Source organism: Takifugu rubripes, chromosome 9, assembly GCF_901000725.2.
Source record: "Takifugu rubripes chromosome 9, fTakRub1.2, whole genome shotgun sequence".
NCBI classification, from domain to species: Eukaryota; Metazoa; Chordata; class Actinopteri; order Tetraodontiformes; family Tetraodontidae; genus Takifugu; species Takifugu rubripes.
Genome location: NC_042293.1, coordinates 12490254 through 12512996, shown reverse-complemented (window position 1 = coordinate 12512996; position 22743 = coordinate 12490254). Strand labels below are relative to the sequence as shown.

The following is a 22743-nucleotide window of genomic DNA, read 5'->3' as shown; positions in this document are numbered from 1 at the left end:
GCTGTGATGGGACGGGGCAGGTTGAAGCCTCCATTAATACTGATTATAGGAGCACGCGGTCTCCGTGTGCTGCTGGAATGATGCTTTTTAACGTATATCACACCAGTGGCAGGTCGGAATGGGATGGGGAGGAATGGCTCTTACGACATGTCTTTAATGAGCCGTTGCTCTCTGCTAATCCCCTCAATGCATCTATTAGGATTATTTAGGATTTATGGATCTCTGAAGTGATACATGACTGCAGATTAGAGCGGAGAGATCACAGCAGTGAGTTTAAACAAACTATTTTTTTTTTTTTTTTAATTGCGCCTTTTTTGTCGCCTGGAGAGACAAATATGCTCCAATGATGAGCAGACCTCCGTTCTGGTGTTCCAGATTAAAATGTGTGTTTGTGCAGTTTCATTGGGATGACAAAAGGCCCCCCGCAGCACACAAGCTGCTCCTTTTGAAAGGTGTTGCTAGGATACGGACCAGCGCGAAGACGAAATCTTCTCTGTGTTGCTTTCCTGCAGCTGTGGAGCTTGGAGGTTATCTCCAACTTCTGGTGCATGCGGTGAAGTTGCGCAGCCTGAATTTGCATGTGTGTCGATATCTATTTGTGCACGTGCAAACGTTCAGCTGGTCCAGCTTGGAGATTGCTGAGATCTCAATCACAGTGTCCACCAGCTGACACCTCCGGCTGTGCAAAAGAATCAATAATGTCTCCCCGATGTTCAATTACACTCTCTAATCCAAACTTTCACCCGTGAACGAGCAGGAAAATGCCTGGTTCTATAAAACTGCTGCTAAAGAGCACGCTGACAAGGCAATTAAGCTAAAGTTGGTGCTGCCGGTCGCTTAAATGCCAGCCAATATCGGGAACAAATGTTTAAATCACCATCAAAATATAGCAAACTGTTGGTGAATCGTGACATTTCTGTGTGTTTACTGTCAAGTTGAATCATTTCTGGCCCAATTAGTTGCAGAATGAGTCCGAATTTAGACTCCGAAATGATTATTTCAGAATCTCTAATGAATGGAAATGAGTGTGTTCCAGCTCCACTATCCGACAGCTGTTGCTGTTGTGTTGCTGGCTCCCATCAGGTCATAGCTGGTGTGTTGCTAACATCTCAGGGGCCCGGGAGCGAGCAGCGAGACGGGCGCACAGCTCAACCGCTGCTCATGGGTCAGTCTGGTCGTCAGCCTTCGCCTCTCAGGGATGTTGGCTTCAAGGCTGACCTGGAGCCGCGTTCACAGAGCTGATCCTATCTGGGATAAACCTGTAACAACTCCCTTTGTTCATATTTTCTTTTTCCTCCCCGACTTCTTTAAGGTGGCCGGGCGGGTTTGCTCATGTTTCATCAGCTGAGCTTCTAGCTGTAACCCCCCACCAGGAGGTCCTCACGCCAACATCATGCTGACCCTCGCCCTACTCCTCCATCTCCTGGTCCTTCTGGTCTCCTCTGCAGGTCAGTACGCTCAGCAAAAGGCTACAAATCATCTCTGCAGTTGGATATAAAAGCGTCTCTAATGTGAGTCATAAAGTCATCACAGTTTGATCAGTTATTCACCTTTTTGTCAGAAACGACTCTCGTAAATGATTAGAATTGATTAGAACATGTGACTGATGTTGGGCAGGAGTCTCGTCCGCTCCTGCGAGACAAACAATCGATGTAATCAGAGCTCGGTACGTCTGAAAATGACCTGCTGAAAGACAGAAACCAGCCCATGATGTGATTCCACACCTCAGGCTCTTCTCACTCCTTTCAGATTGATTCCACGCGAACCCAAAAGATAAAAAAAACAGGCCGCCGCTGGGAATTCTTTTGATTCTATGCTACATATTTCTCACGCAGACGCTCAGATCTCGGGATGTAACTTCCCTCTTCTCTTTTGATCGCGCGATGCGCTTTTGTCCCTGCAGAGTTCACCAAAAGATTTGCTTATTTAGCAGATTAGTGTGTGGGCCATTAAATCCTCTGTAATCCTTCTGTCCGTTATTGGCTTCAAAACTGTGATCCTATAAAGTACCTGCGCTCGTGTGAGGAGAACTGATGTATATTCAGTCTCATGATTGTGTTTATTGACGTCATTACTTGGTTACAGTTACAGATGCATCGACACAAGAGGACCTGTCTGACCTTTTTGCAGGTAAGAATGATTCTACGTCCAGATTTATCTTTGTAGGCACTCAGCATTTTAATGCAAAACAGGAAGAAAGATTCAATCCTTCCTTTTCACTAATCTGTGTTTCATTTCTGCAGAAATGCATTTCAGATATCATTTCTTTCATTGTATAATTGACAATTGACATTATATAATTAATCTTTGCCGCCTCATTACAGAAACTGAGGCAGTGAAACCAAACAAACACGCTGTTCATTTTACTACGAACCTTCAGAGGTTGTGGCCTTGGATTCCACAGCAGCTCAGATTCACAGTTCTTTCTAATAGAAAAGAGCATTTACTCGTAAGTGCTCAGTTATTCTGTCAAAACAAGTCGTGCACAAGACCCAAACGCTGACACTCCTCGTGCTATTATATAATCATTGCAAAATATTCCCCCCTCTTTGTTTTACATTGTTCTGTCAGTCTGTTGGAGTGCAGTGGAACATCAACAGTACAAAAAAGAAAGAGCCAAACCAAATAAGCTTCAAATGTGGCTGTGCCCATCTTCTGCCCATTACTCCCCCCGAGGTGGTCAAACTAATAGAGCTGCCTGTCATGATTTGTAAAGGAACACTCAGTGAGCGACGGCTCCCTTTTTCATTTTTCACAATAGAGAACTAGAGAGAAAAATCTATCTGTGTGTGTGTGTGTGTGTGTGTGTGTGTGTGTAGGGGTCATATATCTTTTTGTTGCTATTTCTAGATTTCTGCTATTTGAAGACGTACAGCGTTCCTCATGGAGTGAGACTAAGACATTAGTGTAACTGGATCTGGGGTGGTCAATGGAACTAGAAAGTGGATTAGTGGTGCTCAAAAAAAGGTAAAGACACAGGAGAGCTGTGCAAGGAAGACAGAGTTTGGAGAATCGTGCACGTTCTCCTCCGAGTGAGCCAGGAAAATAACGACCTCTGTCATGCCTGCTGCCTGTAATGTCGTGAACTGTCTGTGAAATAAAAAGAAACCTACGGCAGTTTAATTCATCGTAGCATAAAGAAATGGCGCACAGCGAGATAACTCAATCTATAGGACAAACTACTCCACCGAACTACAGTCTATTGATCCTCAGCACAGAAAATATTGATGGTGAAGATTCATTTGGTCGGGAGGGATCGGGGGCTCTTAATGGGGTTGCCAGGCAACCATGTGTGACACCAGAGAGAATGTAGCTGTCCAAGAAATCCAGAAATAGTGCCGTTCAGATTTCTTCCCCCAGCCAGAAGCTTTCTCAAAACGTATTCCCAGGAAAGCGGTCACTCTTTGGATTTTATTATATGGACCCCAAAATATGTAGAAACACACAATGAGAAGGTGAATCAGAAATGATCAATCAGAGGAGCTTGACGTTGAGGGATGCACAGCAGGAAGATCCAAGGGGTGAATGGGAGGCTCCTGCTGATTTGTTGCCTGGGAACAAGCTGCGATGCGCCTCGTCCTGCATCGTTTTAGCACCCTGGCGCAGCCCCAAAGACACAGCAGATAAAGAATTGAGTCTGTCTGCAATTGCTTTGCTGCGCTGGAGCCGTGGGATTGAAGAATGACTCATTTTGACCACAGTCCTGAGGAAACAGCTGGCAGCACGCGCCGCGCTCGCCTCCGCTGCTGCGGCGTCTCCATCTCTGCGCTCTCCTTAGGTTTGCAGTAACCAAGCCCCACTTTTGAGGACGGTGCTGCCCAGAGGAACATTTGGTCAGCCACCATGTCGCATCGTGTGGCTCAAGCGCTCGAGGGTGATTGCGGCTCCACTGCGCGTTTGTTGCTTCCAGGAAACAATATGGCGAGTGTCCCACTTGGACACTCTCGGTCGTGCTAGCGGAGCGTGCTGCAGATGTTGCTAAGCACACATCTGTGAGAGGAGTCGCGTTTGGGTTCGTCCGTACAAGCGTGCAAACGGCTGAAAACCAGGAGCCGGGAAGTTAAATATAGCGTTTATGTGCAGGGGAACGTCACTTCAAGGCAAACAGCCTCTATTTGAGCTGTTTCTGTCGCTTCCCTCCTCTTTTAGTTGACATATAGGTGAGGACACCAGAGATACAACCATAAACAAGCGCCTGTGTTTGGCAGAACACTATAGAGCCTATACGACAGACACGCTCCGAAAGATCAGCTAAGTAGGAGATGAGAGGACAAACAAGCGTCGGCGTCGGGAATCTGAATTCCTCCTCTGACGTTGCGCAGATGTTGGCAACAGGCGTAACATCTGGAACCTCACAGTTGAGTTCAGTCTCTGTCTAAAATGCCCAAACGTGCACCTTTTAGCTGCTACGAGTTTCCTTTGGCTGCATTTGCAAACCTGGTATTCCAACATTTAGCAAGTATTTCATTAAGTGAATTGAATCGGGTTTTATTTTAGGAAGAATTCTGGAATGCCTCTCAAAAATCTGCTGTAGTTTCAAGGCAGAAGCCAGCACAAAAGGCAAAAGTGTGGCTTTTAAATGCGGTTTGATGAAAGGATTTCATCCTCAGAGCTGCTAAAAGCCGAGGAGGGAAGCGTTTGGCACTGATTGTGACCTGTTGCCTGCTGAGACGCCTCAGAGAGCGGCTTCAGTGCTCAGAGAGCTCTCCTAATTGTTTTCAGCTGCAGAAGAGCGTTACTGTGTGCACGGAGAACATCGGAATAATAACTAAAGGGAAACTAAATGGAAAAAGACAAAGCTCTCACACAGAGAGAACCCCCCCCCAAAAAATCCCAGCCAAGTGGATTATTCACTTGAAGAGCGTTACCTTTGAGCCTGTAAGTCAGAATTTCCAACTTCCCAGAATGTGGAATGGCTCTCGAAGGAATATTATTATTTCTCACAGGAAAAACGAGTCATATCTGCTCTCAACATGCTGTTTATCATTAAGTAATTTAGCTTTTGTCTTTAACGACATGCTGTTGTGCACATAGTCTGCTGTTTTCAGCTGGTTTTAGCTCTAATTAAAGCTTTCTGCTGGGGGGGTCCTTGATTGATCCTCCAGCCTGTAACCGGAGCTGAATCTCACTACATTTCACATCGTTCCCACCTCCGGCTTCAAGGTAACGGGAAGATTCCAAGACCAGAGTCAGCTGAGCTGTGTATCCGCCTGGACGGTTAAAGAATAGAATGGGATGAGAAAGTGTCAAGGACACGGAGCGGGTGCGGGCGGTGGGATCTACTGCAGCTGTACTGTAGCTCACAGTGATAAAGAGCCAACAGAGGAATGAAAGTTAGTGAGTGAAATGGAGCAGAGAAAGAATCTCTAGGCGGTGTGGGTCCGATGTGGCCCGCTTTAACACCCCCCTCCACCATCTGTCACATCCCACATTACAGGGAAACGTAGACACCAGTGCACGTCTCCCCGCGTCATGCTTGATTTGCCCTTTTCGCTGCTGCAGCCGAACAGTTGGTTTTTCTCCTGCAGCCCATCCCGCATTCAGATTTCATATTTCTGTGCAAATCAGTGAGGAAACGCGGCGCCACCCGAGTGCAGGCGAGATCTGCAGCAGGGTCACTCCAAATGAGCTCTGCTTAATTTCACTTTTGCTTCCTTTTTTTTCGTGGTCTTTGTCCACAGAGCGTCGTTTCCCCTGTTACTGTCTAATGTGTGCGGAGCGTGTCGGCCTAAGAGGTGTCGGCCGTGCCGGCGCGGAGACACATGTGCACCCACACACGTTCACACCAGCCTCACACACTCTTGAGCAGAGAGAATAATCAGAGTTTAAGAGCTCGTTGCTTATTCCTGACCTGGCTTCTTCTTCATTGAGGGCGAGTTTTCCTGTGTTGCATCACTGATGAAGGATTATGGCCAGTCCTGTTGCAGGATTTGCATTATCCTGCTAGCTATAGCATCTCTGCGGGTGTGATATGGCACTTGTGTGAACACGTCTGTCAGAGGCTCATTTACATGTATTCAACTTTAAATCATGACGTACCTTGATTTGATTTCCGTCGCGCCTTGTTTCTCGTTGGCAGACGAAGCCACAGGTTATGGGCCGGTGTTTGAGGAACAGCCGGTGGAGACCATCTACCCCGAGGAGTCGCCCGAGGCCAAGATCACCATGAACTGCCGCGCCCGGGCCAGCCCACCTGCCACATACAAGTAACATATGCTCCTCACGAGGCGGCGTGATTAGATCGGTTGATGTCGGCCAAAACTGCAATCATCACCGAGCGTTTGCCATTTAAATAAAGACACACCAGTAAAAAATGGATGTTCTAGCAGAAGCGTGTCGTTTCGCACCATTCAGGGGTTTTATTTCTTCCCTCAGCTTTTCAATTTCAGGCGTAAATGCATTTAAACGGTTTAGCTGAGGAGCGTCGTGTTTGTGCTAAGTGCTTCCCAACATTAAAAAGAAATGCGATTCACGGGCGCTCAGTGCAGGAAAGTGGAGCTGGTTTGCAGATTTTTACCTTAAAATCAATCGAAACCAATCAAACGAGACAAGAGACAGCAAAGAGATGCGGCCAAGCAGGTTTTCTGATGGGGGCTGTTTTGTGTTGCAGGTGGAGGAAGGACAACAAGGACATTGACTTCAGCGCAGAGAGCAGCCACTTCAGTCTAATGGGGGGCAACCTGGTCATCAGCGACCCTGTTAAAGAGCAGCACGCGGGGAACTACTGCTGCTTGGCTGCCAACACCTTCGGCACAGTCATCAGTCGAGAGGCCTCCGTCCAGTTTGGATGTAGGTGGCACAGATGTGAACCCCCCCCCCCCCGCCCCCTCGCCCTGTGCAGGCTGCAGTGATGCGGCGTGCAGAATTAACAGAGCACCTCTTTGGAGCTCCAGGTCATGCATATTAAACACACTGGAATTGCAAAGGCAGCTGGGACGAATCACAAACGTGCAGTTTGTGAATGATCGGAGTTCACTGCCTCACTGCTACCGCTACGACAGTTCAAGTCAAGTGTTTCTCTAACTGTGGACACCGAACAGAGCCATTGTATATGGACACCAAAGGGATTCAGTGATGACGTGATTCTGTAGAACCCAAAATAGTCTTTTCAGCTTTTTATCTTTCTGTCTCTTTCAGATCTGGACCTTTTCTCCTCGGAGGAGAGGGAGTCGGTGCATGTGAAGGAAGGCCAGGGCGCCGTGCTGCTGTGTGCTCCGCCACCTCACTACCCAGGTCTGCTTTACCTCCTCGCCATGTTCTCCGCTTTCTGGTCCGTTATTTTCTCTTTCTGGTTTCTTCCAATGTGATTTGTGAGAGAAAGAGCACAACGTGTTTTCACCAGTTTAAGCTAATATCTAATATATCCTCTCCCCGCTCTAGTTGCAGCCTCATTTAGTTTCTCCCCTGCCTTTGTGATGTCTCCAAGTGAATCTAAATCACACTGGCACCGTTCTTACACTCTCCACTCTCAGTATTTTTGCCTTTCAGCTGAATTATGTTTTCATTTGAAAGGTCAGTAGATGCCTGAATATTAAATTCCACTCTGGACCGAAGAAACTGGCTATTTTTATCTGTTTGTGTTCGGATTGTCCAATGAGCCAGCTTCACACCGCCCCCCCTCCCGGCTCTGCGCGAGGCTTTTGTCGCACGTCCGGTGGCTTGATTGGCATTTTGTCATGTCTCTTTCTTTCGGTGTCTGCAGCCGAGCTGTCGTTCCGCTGGATCCTCAACGAATTCCCCACCTTCATCCCGCTGGACAAAAGGCGCTTTGTCTCCCAGATAACGGGAAACCTCTACATCTCCAAGGTGGACTCTTCAGACAGCGGCAACTACTCCTGCATCGCTTCCAGTTCATCTATTTCCAAGAGTGTTTTCTCCAACTACATCCCCCTTGTCCCTCTGAGTGAACGTTAGTGTCTCACTTCCATTTTTCTGGTTTCAGAATGCAAAGATGATGTGTTCTCGCGTGCATGTATGAAGTGGATATACAGGAAATCAATGTTTCCGCCCAGTAAAAGCTCCCATGCGACAGCTCTTTCCTGCGTTGTTCCCACGAAAATGTCCAAATCCAGATGAGATGGCGTGGAGCAAATTTCCAAATAACTGGGAAGGTTCCCAGAAACAAGTGCCATTTATTTACTCCATGTGTCTTTGCTCTGCTTCGTATCTGTCTGCTGTTGCATGAGTGCAGCAGTGAACATATTTTTAATGTTTTATTGCAAACATTGTGAGGTTCTACATGTGGGAAACATTTGGGACCCAGTGTTTTATAACCCAAACTAGCACAGTGTGTCCCAACGACAATGGCTCCTGGGTACGACGTGGCCCGTTTTTAATGACTGAGGAACGCATAGAACTGGGGAACGCATAGAACACCACACGCACGTGTATGTGTGAGCATGATTTAAATAGCAAAGACATGGTGTGTTTGGTCCCAGGCCGGGGTCTTTTTAGATGGAGTTTGTGTGTTCTCAACATGTGTGGGATTTCCTACACCTACTTTCTCTCACTCACAGCCCATAAACATCCACATTAGTTTGAGCGGAGACTTGTGTGAGTGTGAGTGTGAGTGTGTGTCCTGTGATGAACTGGTGAGTGCTGGGACTCAAACACCCCCAGACCTGGAAAATGGGCGCTGATATGAATGCAGCATCTGCTCTTGTAATTAAAAAAAAAAGTTTCATTGGGTATTGGTCGTATTTAGAGCTATAAAATGCTAAAGAAAACAATAACACACCCAGTTTGCTGTTTGTTCTTCCTTTTAGGTCACAACAGGAAATATCCTGCTGACCTCAACGTAAAGTTCCCAGACACCACTGCCCTGGTGGGCCAGAACATCACCTTGGAATGTTTCGCTTTGGGAAAGTAAGTGAAGAAGATCCGGGGTAACATTTGGATGCTGGGGAGCATATTTGATACATAGTGATGTTTGCTGTGACTAATTTAGATTCACCACTTAGATAAATGATTTATAAGCACTGCTTACGAAGGACAATCTCCCCCGTCTGTTTCCCTCCGTCTGACCTTTTCCAGCCCCGTCCCAGAGATCATGTGGAAGAAGTTAGATGGAGAGCTCCCTCCGAATCACGAGGTGCGCACGGCAGGGGCTCATCTTCACCTGCACAACGTTCAGTTTGAAGACAGTGGCACCTACCAGTGCGAGGCAGTCAACTCCAAAGGAAAAGACTACCACACTGCGCTTCTCTCTGTAGAAGGTGAGAAAAATGTTCGTTAAAGAGCAAAAATTAGACGGGTACAATCATATTATGTTATTTTACAGTGAATGATAACGATGTCAGCAAACAGCGAGTGTTGCCCTTTATTACCATTAGTAATATTCTCTCATACGCTACCACGTTTGAACAGATTTTGCTCATTTTCAGCTTTTCCTGAGTGGGTGGAACACATCACCAACACAGAGAAAGACCTCGGCAGTCGTTACACCATGTCCTGCGTGGCCAGCGGAAAACCTGAACCGCAGATCCGCTGGATGAAAAATGGAGAGCTGGTAACTCCAAACTCATGACTCTTTGACACGGGTGGTTGAACAGTAAGCCATCCCATTAAACTAGCAGAAACAGTGAAACTAAATCAGCACTGAGGCTGCACAGCAGGAATACCTGTTGTTACCGAGTCACCGGTAGCATCGCACCTGAAATATGCACAAAAGGGAACCAGGTAGATCTGACAGCACCACGGGAGCCTGGATGAATCTTTTAAAATGAATTACATCCTCTTACGCTTATCCAATCCCCATCTCTTCAATCAGACTTCAGGCTTGATGTAAAATCACAACGTAAAGAGACGGTTTTGAAGTTTAGAATGACGATCTCAGCCTGCGTTTCCCCAGCTCGACAGGGACGAGATGAGCTTCAACAGCCTGACGTTTGAGGACTCGGGGATGTACCAGTGCGTAGCGGAGAATCGCCACGGAGTCCTATACGCCAACGCTGAGCTGCGCGTGTTCGGTGAGTCCAAACCGTCACTCTGGAGCGGCCGAATCACAGCTTGTTAGACCAAACAAAGCACTGAGAAAAATGACATCCTCGCGGTTAAACTGTAAATGTTTTATTCATTCAAAGGAAGAGGTTTTTCCGACCTTGAGCGTGTCAGTTGGGTAACCCACACTGTCCTTCCTTAGCCTGCGCTCCCACATTTGAGCATAACCCGCTAAAGAGGGTCCTGGCGCCCAGAAACGGCCGGGTGGTGATCGAGTGTCGACCCAAAGCCGCCCCGAAACCAACCTTCACTTGGAGCAAAGACACGGAGCTGCTGTCCAACTCAACAAGGTCAGAGGAAACCTTTTCACGCGTGGCTGTAATTGCTAGCCAGAGGTCAAAGGTCAGATTTGCTTTCACCTACTAAAGTAGTAACTGTAGTTTTAAACCCAATGCCCACCTGTTATACCTGACTGATCGTGTGTCCTTGGTTCGGTTGCAGCATCAAGCGCATTCAAAGCTCGCACCTTTGTTCCCCTTCAGGTTATTGTTGCATTTTGTTGCACCATCAACAAGCTCTTCGTTAGTCTCTGAAATGTTTTATATAGCAGGTTAGACAGAGTGCACCCACACTAGTGTCGAGGCAGAAGTTGTAGTTTTATGCAGGGAGAGTATTCTTTAACCTTTTTTGTGGGAGTGAGACACATTTGGGTCGGACTGACACAAGAGGAAGAATTTGGGATAACCCCGGAGCAGAGGGAGATGAAGCGAGTCTGTAATACATCGATTTTGGTTATCTTGAGGTTCTTCTGTGCCGGAAAATTCGTTACTCCTGTTATTTCTCAGCGCGCTCGCTGTCTGTCAGTCGCTGACATTAAGCTCATTAGCTGCGGACAGACAGGATATCTGCCTTATGCTTCTCACTCACACAACAGCTAATCTTTCAGACCCTACCAGCACCCACCCTCACCCCGCGCCCCTACACCCCCCTGCACACACCGAAGTGGGGCTTTGGAGGAGGAGCTGCAGCCAAATTACTATGCAGCATATGCCCCGCTAATGCGCTGCACGGTGAGGGGCTGCATGAGATACAGCGCGGTCAGAATAGTGATGGGTCTGCTCCAGTCAGACTGGGTTTCACGCCTGGGTGTGTGAGAGGCAGAGAATGAGTCCGACATTGTCATTGTACATATTAGTGAGGTCTCTGTAGTTTACATGGCTTCACTGAGGATCTGGCATGTTCAGAGAATCATCATTCAGTTTTCATCATCTAGAAACGCTCAGATAAACATGCGCTGGACTTCTGAGCCTCACGTTCTGCTGAATTTTTCATAGCGTGCAGCTCTTTTCTTTTCTTTTTTTTATATTTGCAAGGGTGTGAAGATTTCTTTCTGCTTCCTCCACAGAGTGTTCATCTGGGAGGACGGGAGTCTGGAGATTCTCAATGTGACGCGAGCAGATGAAGGCAGGTACACCTGCTTTGCGGAGAACGACCGGGGTAAAGCCAACAGCACCGGCTCCCTGTTGGTCTTAGGTGAGTTGGAGACAAAATGAAACCCCCTTAAGGGATGTTTCTGTAATGTTTCCATGGCATTGGCTGTTGCTCTGACTGATGTCAGCTTCACTTGTCTGACATCACTGTCTGTCCCAGTGCATCCAAACAGTCCTGACCTCCTAATGTCGTCTGTAGTTGACTTATGGCCCTTTGAGCACAGTGACAGTGGTAGACATTCAGTCAGTCCACAAGGACAGAGGCAGAGGAGCGTGCTGGGGATATTAACGAGAAAAGAACTTAATAATGTGTTGGGTTTATTTTTTACATCAAATAAAAAAAATCTCTTTTTATTCGCCGTTTCAGTTTTATTTATTTATCTGTAACAGTCGATATCTTGCACAGCTCGTTTCTGCCCTCTTGTGGCCGTCTGTGCTTACTGCACAGCTGTAGCCGCCCTTTATTAAATCCTCCTCATTACTGGACTCATTATCTGATTTCTGTTCCCAGAGTCCACAAAGATCAACCTGGCACCGACCAATGCCGACATTAAAGCGGGTGAGAACGCCTTGATGCAGTGCGCTGCGTTGCACGACCCGTCTCTGGACATCACCTTTATCTGGTCCCTGGACGACCACGTCATCGATGTGCAGACAGACAGCCAGCACTACGAGCGTGGAACTGTGAGACATCATTTTAATCATCTAACAGAGAGGCAGAAACACACAAGCAGTCCGTGACTCGCTTCTTCCTCGGCAGCAACGTTACAGCTCCGACCTGGAGTCCGTCCACGTCGCGTCATATTTGAGGTCGGACGTTCAGGCTGGTCAGGTCATATTTGAGGTTGGGTCATTTTGGAATACCTGAAATGGAAAAGTACAGCCTGTTTCGAATGATTGACCCCAAAAGCCATTTGACATTCCTTCCATGAGTGGGATATTGCACTGTACATCTGTTTAATAGCAATTTGAGCTAACAGCCATTAGTGATGACATGACCTGTGCTCTCTTTTCTTTACTGCAGCTTTAACCATAATTTCGCGGTTGGCATTTCTCATTTATCTCTGCCCTTTAGGAAAACACTCATTTCAACTGATCGAATATACCCCATTTTTTTGTGGATGAGGAGGATTTTCCCCTCATAAAATTTGGGCCCAGTTCTACTTAATAGAGTTTTTGTGGTATTAGCATAGCCAGGCTGACGCAGCCAAGCCTGCTGCTGTAGAATCAGAATGCTGACTAGAGTAGCTAAGCATGTCTCTCGGGATTATGGTAATGACTCAAATTTCATCTTTTGTAAGCTTAGACCCGACAAATATGATGATTTTCAAGGTTTTCTGTTGTTGCTTGTGCTTTTTTTGTGCAGAACGGCAGCTCAAACGGCGCGCTGCTTATCAAGAATGCCCAGCTTAAGCACGCCGGACGCTACACCTGCATGGCACAGACGCCCATTGACAATGCAACAGAGTCCGCCCAGCTGGTTGTCAGAGGTAAGTCATGACCCGTTGTGACATTTCAATATTGTGTGGTGAGATCCTCATTAGAGAGTAGCCATAACAGGTATTTCTTATCACAGAGGTTTTCTGGAGATGATTAAACATTCACTAACACTTGTCAGAACATTAATAATGCAGCTGCGACACGCAAACCGTGAGTGTGTGACTGAGAATGAGGAGATAACACGAGTGTTGTTTATTCTCCAGCCGCCGTCGGGAGGGGAGGAAAATCTTTCCACAGAAATGAGCCTAGAGCTACTTTCTTGCCAGATAATCTGTCAAACCCCCAGGACTCCATGTGAACACAGAGTGAAAGAGAAAAGGCTGGAATGAAGGCTAATGAAGCAAATGTCTTCACGCAGGAGACAGATATTCACATGGGGAGCACCAACTATTTAACCAGCTTGTAAAAGAACAGCAGAGCTACAACGAACTGGTGTGGCTGAATACCAATAACTGGATCCAGCCTCTCTCCCCAGGACAAGGGCAACAACAGTTGCTGTGGTTTAATTATTGACACTGATTTGGAGCGAACTCTCAGTGGGAGATGTTGATGTACAGTTCCTGTATGTGTATTAGTTCCAGGCTGTGAAGGCAATATGAGGATTATATTGTAGATTTGTATCTCTCAGCACAGTTGTGATACAGGGTTCTGCTGACGCCAGGAACGGGCCATAAAAGCACATCAACCTGCACAAAGTACACAGCGCCCGGTGGCGTCTTCGCTCTGTCTGTCAGTTACTGTATATCTCCTCCCGGATGATTCATCCCCTTGTGCTTTCAACTTCCACTTCCTGATGAGTGAGCGCTGGCGGGACAGGCGGGGGCTTGCCTCGCAGCCTTCCCCACCCCGGGCCCCGAAGCAGACCCGGTGTCGACGGACAAAGGAAACCCAAAAACTGTGGCAGGGCAGAGGGGTGTTGGCGATGAGTGCGTGGTAGCAGGCGGCGCCGGACGCCCGGGTGAACGTACACTCGTTCTCCGAGTGGAACCGCTCCGGACCGCTCCTAAAGAGGCGCCAGATGCCGGAAGTGGAGGGCGCAGCAGGGGAGGGGGTGAAAGACGATGAGATGAGGAAACAGATCTCCTCCAGGAGAGCGCCTGACCTAAAAACCGAGCTCAGCACCTGTAGTTTGTTATTAGTAAGGATTAGAAATAGACAGCAGAGCTGTTTTTACAGCGGTTGTGTGTGAATCCAACTGCTCACATTTTAGATTTCATTTCACCGACCTGATCCCAAAACATGCTTGTTGTCTGGGCGTGTAAAATATTTCGTCCTCTACATTCCATTATTTAAAAATAGATCTATATGTTTCCTCACATTACTTTCTGTCCTGAGTCAAAAAGCTCAACAGCCATTCCCAACTTTGGGGCCTAATCGCCTTACTTGTCTCAGCTTATATTCAGGACTTGGAAAAAAAGTAAATCCCAGCTGATTTCTGAGGCTGCGGGTTGGGAGGCTAAGCCCTGACACAGTCTGGGTTTTCTATTAGGCCACTGTTACATTCCGAAAGAAGAATGGAGGGAGCGGGAGGACTGAGATGCTCAGAAGCTTCACTTCCCTGCTGTCTGTGGGCTGTAAACGCCCAGTTTACGTTAATCCATCAGCCTCTGCTGTCTGTCTGTCAGATCAGAGCCTGGCTGAGGCAACTGTCACCGCTCCGAAAAGGCTGTTTTTCATCTGCATCTGACGCCGCTTTGCAGATAGAGCTGAACTGTAACGCGGCCGAAAGGCTCCACGAGGCCTCCTGAGATTGAAGCCGTTTATTTCCCTCGCTCCAGGTCCTCCCGGCGCCCCCGGTGGGGTGAGAGTGATGAACAAAACCGAGAAGAAGGTCACGCTGCAGTGGAGCCGCGGAGCAGACAACCACAGTCCCATCTCCAAATACAGCATCCAGTACAGAGACGCCTACTCCGGGGACGAGTGGAAGAAGGCCGCGACGTGTGCGTGAAGTAACCCTCAGCCGCTGACGCTGAGCCAGCTCGGGTGTTACCATAAATAAGCTCACGTCTCCTTGAAAAACGTATCATTTTTAATGCTCTGTGTCAAACCTTGGCGCGTGTTTCCCTGCAGCTCCTCCTGAAGTAGAGGGGAACGCCGAGACGGCCACAGTGGTGGATTTGTTCCCCTGGACAGAGTATGAGTTCAGGGTGTTCGCCGCCAACACCCTGGGGACGGGCGAGCCCAGCAGCCCCACAGCTAAAGAGAAGACCCTCGACGCGGGTGAGGACGCGCGCGTTGAAACTGTGCCTCGAACTGTCCCTCCTGTTCTCCAGCCAGACCTGGAGGTGAACTTTCAGGGCTAGAAACCGTCCCAGTGTTGGGGGTGAGGGTGAGGTGAGCTGGCTTGTGCCCTGTTTAAAGCATCAGAAGTGTTCACGTTGACCTGGGTGGCCCCGATGGAGCTAGAAACCTCCAACACTAACAGGTAATCTGTAAAAAAAAAAGGTCCCCGTTTATCCAGGAGCAGTCATGAGGGGGGTTAAATCCCGCTGAAGTCTGAGCCCAGCTTTAGATAAACAAAAATTTATGGTCAGAGTTACTAGAAAGGTCATGGAAAAGCGCTCCCCGCCGTCCAGCTTTCCATTCCGACGTGTATTCTTCATCATTCTATTATAGCCCTGTTTACTTATGTTAAGTATTGCTCGAGATGTGAGTCAGCAGAAATCCCATGGAGCTGCACTTCCTCCAGCAGGAGCGGCGTGCCAACCTCACCGCACAAACCTCGACAAATGAGCACTCTGCTGAAACTGTATACAGAAATTCAATTATAAAATTGTAATCACAGGCCAGCGGCCACCCCCCTCTTGAAGAAACAGTCATTATTCGAAGCTCACGGAGAACTTTTGCCTCTCTGTCTTCTGCCGGGGCGACATTCCAACAGTGACATTAAGGTGTTGCATTTGGCACCGGCCGGGACATCGATACTATATTTGCCGAGGAGGGATGTGTCAGTACGGCTGCCAGGGAAAGGTTATTCAGCCTGCGGGCTGGCGCTGCTTGTGTGGATTCTTAGCATGTGGGCTCAGAGTTTTTGCTGCCGCTGTCTCGTTGCAGTTCCTGTGGTGGCACCGTCGAACATCGGCGGGGGCGGAGGGACCAGCAGAGAACTGACCATCACTTGGACGGTAGGTTTGGACTTTCCACCGGGCGGGGAGAGCGGGGAGTAGGGGTTACCAGGTTCACATCAGAGCTCACAGAAAAGGCTCTTAATTTGAAGGAAGTCTGCAGGAACAATAAAACGGAGGCGGGTGCGGGTTAATACCCAGACCACATGTTTGCCTTCAGCACCTAAACGCACCTTGTTAGCAGAAATCCCAAAATGGACCATTTCATTTAAGTTAATGTTTTTGTTGAGCTCCACACAGGGCTATCGCTTTAGAAAAGGCAGAAACCCCAGTCAGACCCTGGCTCTGGGGGGGCGCTCGTCTGCCCTGACCAGTTTGACGAGCTAATTAAAACGTGAGGCGTTCGCTCATTGCTGTCCTTCTTCCGTGTTTCTGTCAACAGCCTGTGCAGCCGCAGCACTACTATGGGTCCAACTTCGGCTACATCGTGGCTTTCAGGCCCTTTGACAACAAGGAGTGGAGGAAGGTGATGGTCGCCGACCCCCTGGCCAGGAGCTACATCCACAAAGACCTGGCTTTACCTCCGCTGACCAAGTTTCAGGTCAAAGTCAAAGCGTTCAACAGTAAAGGGGAGGGACCCTTCAGCCTGACAGCCGTCATCTACTCAGCGCAGGACGGTGAGAGCGGAACCGACTCACAGCTTTCCGCACCTGAAGCGAGCGCACGCGCTAAAGATCAGCTCGCCCTTGCTCTCGCTCTCCCTGCCAACACTCTTCCATTTAGCTCTGTCAGTGCTCCTCAGCGCCAGCAGCGTCGCTGCAGTCGGACTTATTTAACCGGGATTTCACGTGTGTGGTTGAGAGGAATTTTAATACCTCTGGAGAGTGTAGCCATCTTCCCCTCGCGGGGAGCGGATTATCATGAGCTGCGTCGCCTGAACCAGAGAGCTCATAATTCTCCCAAGGATGCAAAGCATTTAGCCCATTTATTAACTTTCACTGACAGACAGTTGAGATACCAGCAACACAGAGAGGAAGGTGCGCTACGGCGATGCCCGGTTGTCATAGTAACACGACAGGGGTGCTTTTTATTTTAGAGCTCAGCCCGTAGATCGCTCTGGACCACGTAGACCCAATGTAAACTATGATATTTGCTACTCTGCAGCTCCGTCTGAAGCTCCATCAGGCTTCGAAGGCAAAGCTCTCTCCGCCACAGAGGCCTTCGTGTCATGGCTTCCTCTCCCACAGGACTCCATCGACGGATACCAGGTCAGTGGAAGCCTAAATGCTGTTAAATTGCCCATTAGCGGCCACAAACGAGCCTCCCTGATCCTCCGTCTCAGGTGAAGTTCTGGAGGAACCACGAGGAGAGCGAGGGAGGGGCGCAGACCGTGACCGCGTCCAACACAGACACCAACACCAGGCTGGACGGCATGAAGCCCAACTCCAACTACCTGATCGAGGTCCGGGGTTACAACACGGCGGGATACGGGCCGCCAAGCGAGCGCCTCCAGATCCGCACCAAGAAAGCTCGTATGAGTCGTTGTTACTAAATGAACGACTAAACTTTAATCAAACTTTCAGTAAATTACCTTATTTTGTCTTTCGCCAGCTCCGAGTCAAGCGCCCAGGATCATTGGGAAAAGGCTCAAAGGACAAACCATAAATATCGCCTGGGAAAACGCGCAGCCGCTGCCTGACGAGGCGGCGATAGACGGCTACAAAGTGAGCCCGCTTTAATTGGCCCCTGGAAAGCCAATTTCCCCCTCTGCTCTCACATCCTGCCCACCTCCTCTGTGTGTCCAGGTCCTGTACAGGAAGCAGGGCCAGGCCCTCGGCACCCTCTACACCACCAGCAGGCTGTACATCGACCTTCCCCTGCCAGCCGAGGGGGACTACGTGGTGGAGGTCCGGGCACACACAGAGGGGGGCGACGGCGCTGTGGCACAGATCCAAATCACAGGTAACAAAGGTCACCTTCACAGGTTACAGAGTAACGGGGTCTCCGGCTCTCGGGAACGAGAATATTTATCAGCCAGACTGACCTCAGCGTCTGATTTGGTCTCCTACCGTTGGACCGTCCCGGCTGCTGAGACCAGCGGGAACGTTGGCACTTTTTATTTGTCACAGTTGCTGCCAGGAGTCGGAGCCGAGCTGCCACTCCAGCTTTAATACTCCAGAGTGGAGAGCTAACTTTACAGCCCGTGACTAAAGCCCCCACAGCCCCCGGAGCTAAATCCCTGCTGGCTGATGGACGGACTGGTAGGCAGGGTGGGGAGAGGAGGTCTTAAGCCTCTGTAATTGATCTTGATGAGTAAAGGAAACCCCCTCCCCTCCCTCTCCCCCGGATCTTCCCCTTATCCCTTATCGTTGGGTCCAGACCCGTCTGACAGCTTGATTTCATAGGAGAATTTGAGCTGTGGGGGATTCCAGATGCAGGGCATTGATGAATGGAGGGGGCATCTGCACAGGTGGGGTACAATATCGCCCCCTCACCCCACATATGGTGTGGAGCTGACAGAAGAGAGCGGGACAAAGAGGAGGGCTTTCCTTCCCATTATAGGAGCACTAATTTGGCAGAAAGGTGACGCGCCTTCATCTCCGTGTCCCTCAGGTAGCGGCGGCGTGATGGCGGCCCGGTCTCTCGCCCTGATCCTACTGGCTCTGCTCTGCCTCAACCTCTGAATGTAGCTCCATCGATGACTTCACTTCCTGCAGAGGAGACCTTTTTTTTTTTTTTTTTTGGTTTGTTTTGATTTGGTCAGCACCAGTGAGGACTCTGGAATCCGTCGACGCCTGTTTTGACCAACAGACACCAAAACGCTGGCAAAATTGGAAATGGACAAAGACGTCCCTTAACTCATCACGGAATGGGCTGGAGTTCTGTCAACTTTAAATATGCCTTATCTAAACGACTGCACTTATCGTTCACATTAAGATTTAAACAGATGAGTGGAGGCGTTAACATTATACTGCTCCTTCTTTTTACAACATGAGACCAGTTTTTTTAATCGACGCTAATTATCGCAGCTTCTTTTTCTATACGTAGGCTTCATTTTCTCTTATCTGTGGGGGGAAATTTATCATTCCAAACTGTGAAGGATAACCATATGAATCTCTCCAACTCTCTAGGGTCAGTGGCACTTTCTTACAGGGATACAGTCAAATCAGATCATGTCCTATTAACGAGCAACTACAGTCCAGATAATGTCCTGCTGAAAGCCAATGATTGACTTTTTTAATGACATAATACACTTCTATTTGACACGCAATCAAAGCTTCTTTTGGAGTAACAACAGGAGGTCCAGGAAGAGGAGACCACGCTGGGGAACCGCCTGTTGATTCACGTCGTGCAAATGGTCCACTCGTCCACGGGAAAGCCGAATTTAAGCGACAGAGTGGACGGATCGGCAGAAACGCTGCGTTTCCATTTACGGGCCCGTCACGTCTGCTCGCCTGAGACGTGGATCTAAAACCCAAACCAGAAACCAAGGTTTTGGTCTGACTGTATCCTGGGGACCCCGGCGGTTCCAGCCGGTGCTTGGCGAAGAATGTGGGCATTTTTTTTTTTGTCTCGCCTGAACTGTTTCATTTCATCGCCGGGCGTCACAGTTAACCCCTGCTGTGACCTCACCCGCCCTTCGGTACCTGTCCGTCTCCATCTGTGGCTCCTTTATATTTTCTAATGAGACAGACAACCTGCCTAGCTCCTGTAACAGTCCTCTCACGGATTTCTTTCATTCAAATCGGCCATCAGTGTCCACGAGAAGAGTTCAGTTTTTGCTTTTTTAATTAACATGTAATCAAAGATATATTTAACATGCTGTCGCTTTTTATTCATAATTATATTTGTACGTCACGAGAAAGTGAAAGGTCCAACTGGAAGGGCCGCGGCGTTTTGAGTTCCTCTGGGTTGTTGTGTGACTGATTCTGGCCATGGTTCCACATCCACATCCACCACAAAGTGCTTTCCCCCCCCCGTTTCCCTTCCTGCAACCGATCACACATCGAAGCAGAGTTGCCAAATGCATGAATGCCTTCGACGTTTACATTATGCGGCAGCGACTCTGCATCTCTATGCGCATGACATCAGGGGTGACGCGGAAACTCCCCTGGAACCGACGTGGTGGCCACTTCTCCACCTCTCAGCCTCCTGTGAGATACATTCCACCCCCGAGTGGCGTCCCTTTACATCAGAGAGCGTGTAGATTTAAGCCTAGCATCGCCCATTAGCTGCTTAGCTTCATAAAGTCAAGTCAGCACATGGGGAGAGGAGCTCCGCAGAGGAAATCCTCAACCGACTAAAGGAATCTTGAGCGTTAAACTCCAGAAGCGGTCCGGTGTCGGTCGGCGCCGTCAGTGGCGTGTTTGCTCAAGTTCAGCTAGCTGGAGTTGAACTGAGCTACAGAAACTGGAACATATGCTGGACAAGGAACAATAAAAGTGCAGTTAAATGGCTCCTTTGGTTCCTGTGTTCTCTTGTAGAAATACAAACACCCCAGTGCGCACACACACACACACACACACACACACACACACACACACACACACACACACACATTAGTTTTGAAGCTTTGTCACTCAGCGTGAACAATCAAAGGTGCTATAAAGCTCATTAGCTAATGCCTCTTAGATCTTAAAGGTCAGACTCGCTGTGTTTTACCAACTAAAAGCAATGAAGACGAAGCGTCTGTTCTTCGTTACAGGTCGGAGAACATTTCTCCGCTTGTTGTTTCCAGGCAGAACCAGCTGTTGCAGGTTTGTCTCCTGTCAGTTATTCGACAGATGAAAGATATCGCTCGAAATTTTGGATGCGCTCCCAAGGATTCCGGTGGAAGAACTTCAACCGTCTCCGATGAAACGTTCAACATGTCCATCTGACTGATGGCAGCGACCTTCTCTGACCTCCCGGCGCTCGTGTTTTCACTGACAGGTGCGCCGTCTTAGACCTTGCAATTTAAGTCGATGCCCGCTCCTCAACAGCTCAGACAAGACAAAACATACTTGAAAGTGTTGCACTGAAGACTGGAACCAGACCTGAAAGTTGATTCCTCTCTGAGATCTCTGCAGCGCGTCAGTCACAGCTCTCCCAGGTCGGCCTCAAAAATCAAAGTTCTACACGCTGGCGTCACGTTACTGCTTTGTCTTTGAACCAGAAACAGATTAAAACAGTGAATTTGGAGATGTGCTAAAATGTATATTTCAAAGTAGAGTGCCAATGGGATGGAGGAGAACCTTTTTTTTAAAAATAAAAACGTGTAATCAAACTGGATTTGGCGGCACCTAGTGGCAAGAATGCAAACCTCGAAAATTGGGGGCTTGACTTGGAAAATTTCCTTTTATCCTTACTGTTAGAGTGTGTGTGTGTGTGTGTGTGTGTGTGTGTGTGTGTGTGTGTGTTTAACATATTTCATTAAATAGTGTTTACTAGTTTTATCAGTTCTTAATTATTCCCTTCCGGGGTACTGTGCAAACATGGCGGAGCAATGTTCTAGCATTTTTTTGAGAGTGAACCATGTCAATATGGAATATACTGCAAAATATACTCAAATACATTAGGATCAACAGGAGACAAAATCAGATCCCACTTGATGTTATATTAACAAAATGGACAGATGACTGATAATGACTGATTTTATCAGGATTGAGCTAATTAACCTAAAATAAACCCACAGTATATATTTTATTTGCAAACATAGATTTAGATATTATATGTATGCACAATATCTGTTGTTCATGGACGCTTACAACTGTACCATTTACATTTTTAACTCTTCTACTAAGTTTAGTATCGCGCAGAAGCGTTTAAAGAGCGGCCGCCCCCTGCTGGTCGGGGGGGGGGGGTAACATTTACCGGGAATTACACACAAAAGTGCAGAAACTTGCACAAAAACTAAACAGGCTGTGGAGTTGAGACGGCTGCCGTCATCTCCGTGTTGAAAACCACGGGAAGAGTGCTCCCGAGCTGACAGACAGGCGGAGAGTCAGCTGGCTGAAGGTTCCACTCCAAACGTCCCCCCTCATGGAAGGGAAGCTCAGCCCCGCCGCTCTCCGTGCGCTGCGCAGAGACGCCAAACTGTCGGCGCACTCGCTCTCCGGTGCCTTCACTCCTTCTGACGCTCCTGCGCCAACTCTACGCGCTGACACCCCGAGTCCTCACGCAGAACCGGATCCAATGCCCGAAACAAAGCCAGGACCGGGTGAGGGTGTCTGCCAGAGGGGATGCGGACTCTCGCTGTCCGGGGACGCGGAGCACTGCTGCGTGGACGCGCTGCGCTCCGTCACCGACGCGCTGGAGGGAAGAAGCGCGGGTTTGGAGCACCAAGTCCGGATGGCGAGGCTCAGGTGGAACAGGCGGGAGCAGTGGCTGCTGGCCCGGGTCACGGCTCTGCAGAACGAGGCCCAGCTCGCTGCTCTGCAGTACCAGCAGAGGCTGCACCAGTACATGGTCCACATCGGCAGCATAGCAGAGCAGGTCAACAGGTACTGCCAGGTAAGACCACGAGGTGTTTATTTTAGGCCAGTTTTACACTAACAATAAAGCTCATTGCCAAACTTTTCAAGCCTCCCGTTTACAAACGGAAACGTTCAACTCGTCAGTTTCTAAATGGTCATTTGAACACTCGGGTGTCACTGAATGTCCTTAATCATTAAAAAACAAACAATTAAATAAACAAAGGTGCGGCTCAACTGTGTGATTAACACCTCGATCGTGTGTGTTTAACATTTTTATTATTATCAGAATCATAG

At 48.5% G+C, this 22743-nt stretch overlaps 2 protein-coding genes across 4 annotated transcripts in view; both read left to right on the top strand.

The window, feature by feature from the left end:
* cntn1a (contactin 1a) overlaps positions 1-20451 on the top strand; it is a 34693-nt gene extending 14242 nt beyond the window's left edge. For 2 of the 3 annotated variants that reach the window (XM_029841540.1, XM_029841539.1), the window contains exons 2-24: positions 1313-1448; positions 2086-2130; positions 6080-6206; positions 6611-6789; positions 7138-7233; positions 7703-7909; positions 8766-8865; positions 9034-9215; positions 9384-9508; positions 9836-9968; positions 10142-10289; positions 11345-11472; positions 11941-12113; positions 12796-12919; positions 14708-14869; positions 15000-15149; positions 15984-16054; positions 16437-16671; positions 17159-17262; positions 17337-17526; positions 17606-17718; positions 17800-17956; positions 18608-20451. In XM_029841540.1, the coding sequence (XP_029697400.1) occupies positions 1394-1448; positions 2086-2130; positions 6080-6206; positions 6611-6789; positions 7138-7233; positions 7703-7909; positions 8766-8865; positions 9034-9215; positions 9384-9508; positions 9836-9968; positions 10142-10289; positions 11345-11472; positions 11941-12113; positions 12796-12919; positions 14708-14869; positions 15000-15149; positions 15984-16054; positions 16437-16671; positions 17159-17262; positions 17337-17526; positions 17606-17718; positions 17800-17956; positions 18608-18678 (3075 nt within the window). In that variant the 5' untranslated portion in view covers positions 1313-1393 and the 3' untranslated portion in view covers positions 18679-20451. The remainder of the gene's footprint in view (positions 1-1312; positions 1449-2085; positions 2131-6079; positions 6207-6610; positions 6790-7137; positions 7234-7702; positions 7910-8765; positions 8866-9033; positions 9216-9383; positions 9509-9835; positions 9969-10141; positions 10290-11344; positions 11473-11940; positions 12114-12795; positions 12920-14707; positions 14870-14999; positions 15150-15983; positions 16055-16436; positions 16672-17158; positions 17263-17336; positions 17527-17605; positions 17719-17799; positions 17957-18607) is intronic. The other variant, XM_003967635.3, reaches the window with a different exon arrangement.
* Positions 20452-21572: 1121 nt separating this feature from the next.
* Positions 21573-22743, top strand: part of LOC101073678 (PDZ domain-containing RING finger protein 4-like) — a 57804-nt gene continuing 56633 nt past the window's right edge. Inside the window, exon 1 of the mRNA XM_011607488.2 lies at positions 21573-22486. Coding sequence (XP_011605790.2) covers positions 22016-22486 — 471 coding nt within the window. The 5' untranslated portion in view covers positions 21573-22015. The remainder of the gene's footprint in view (positions 22487-22743) is intronic.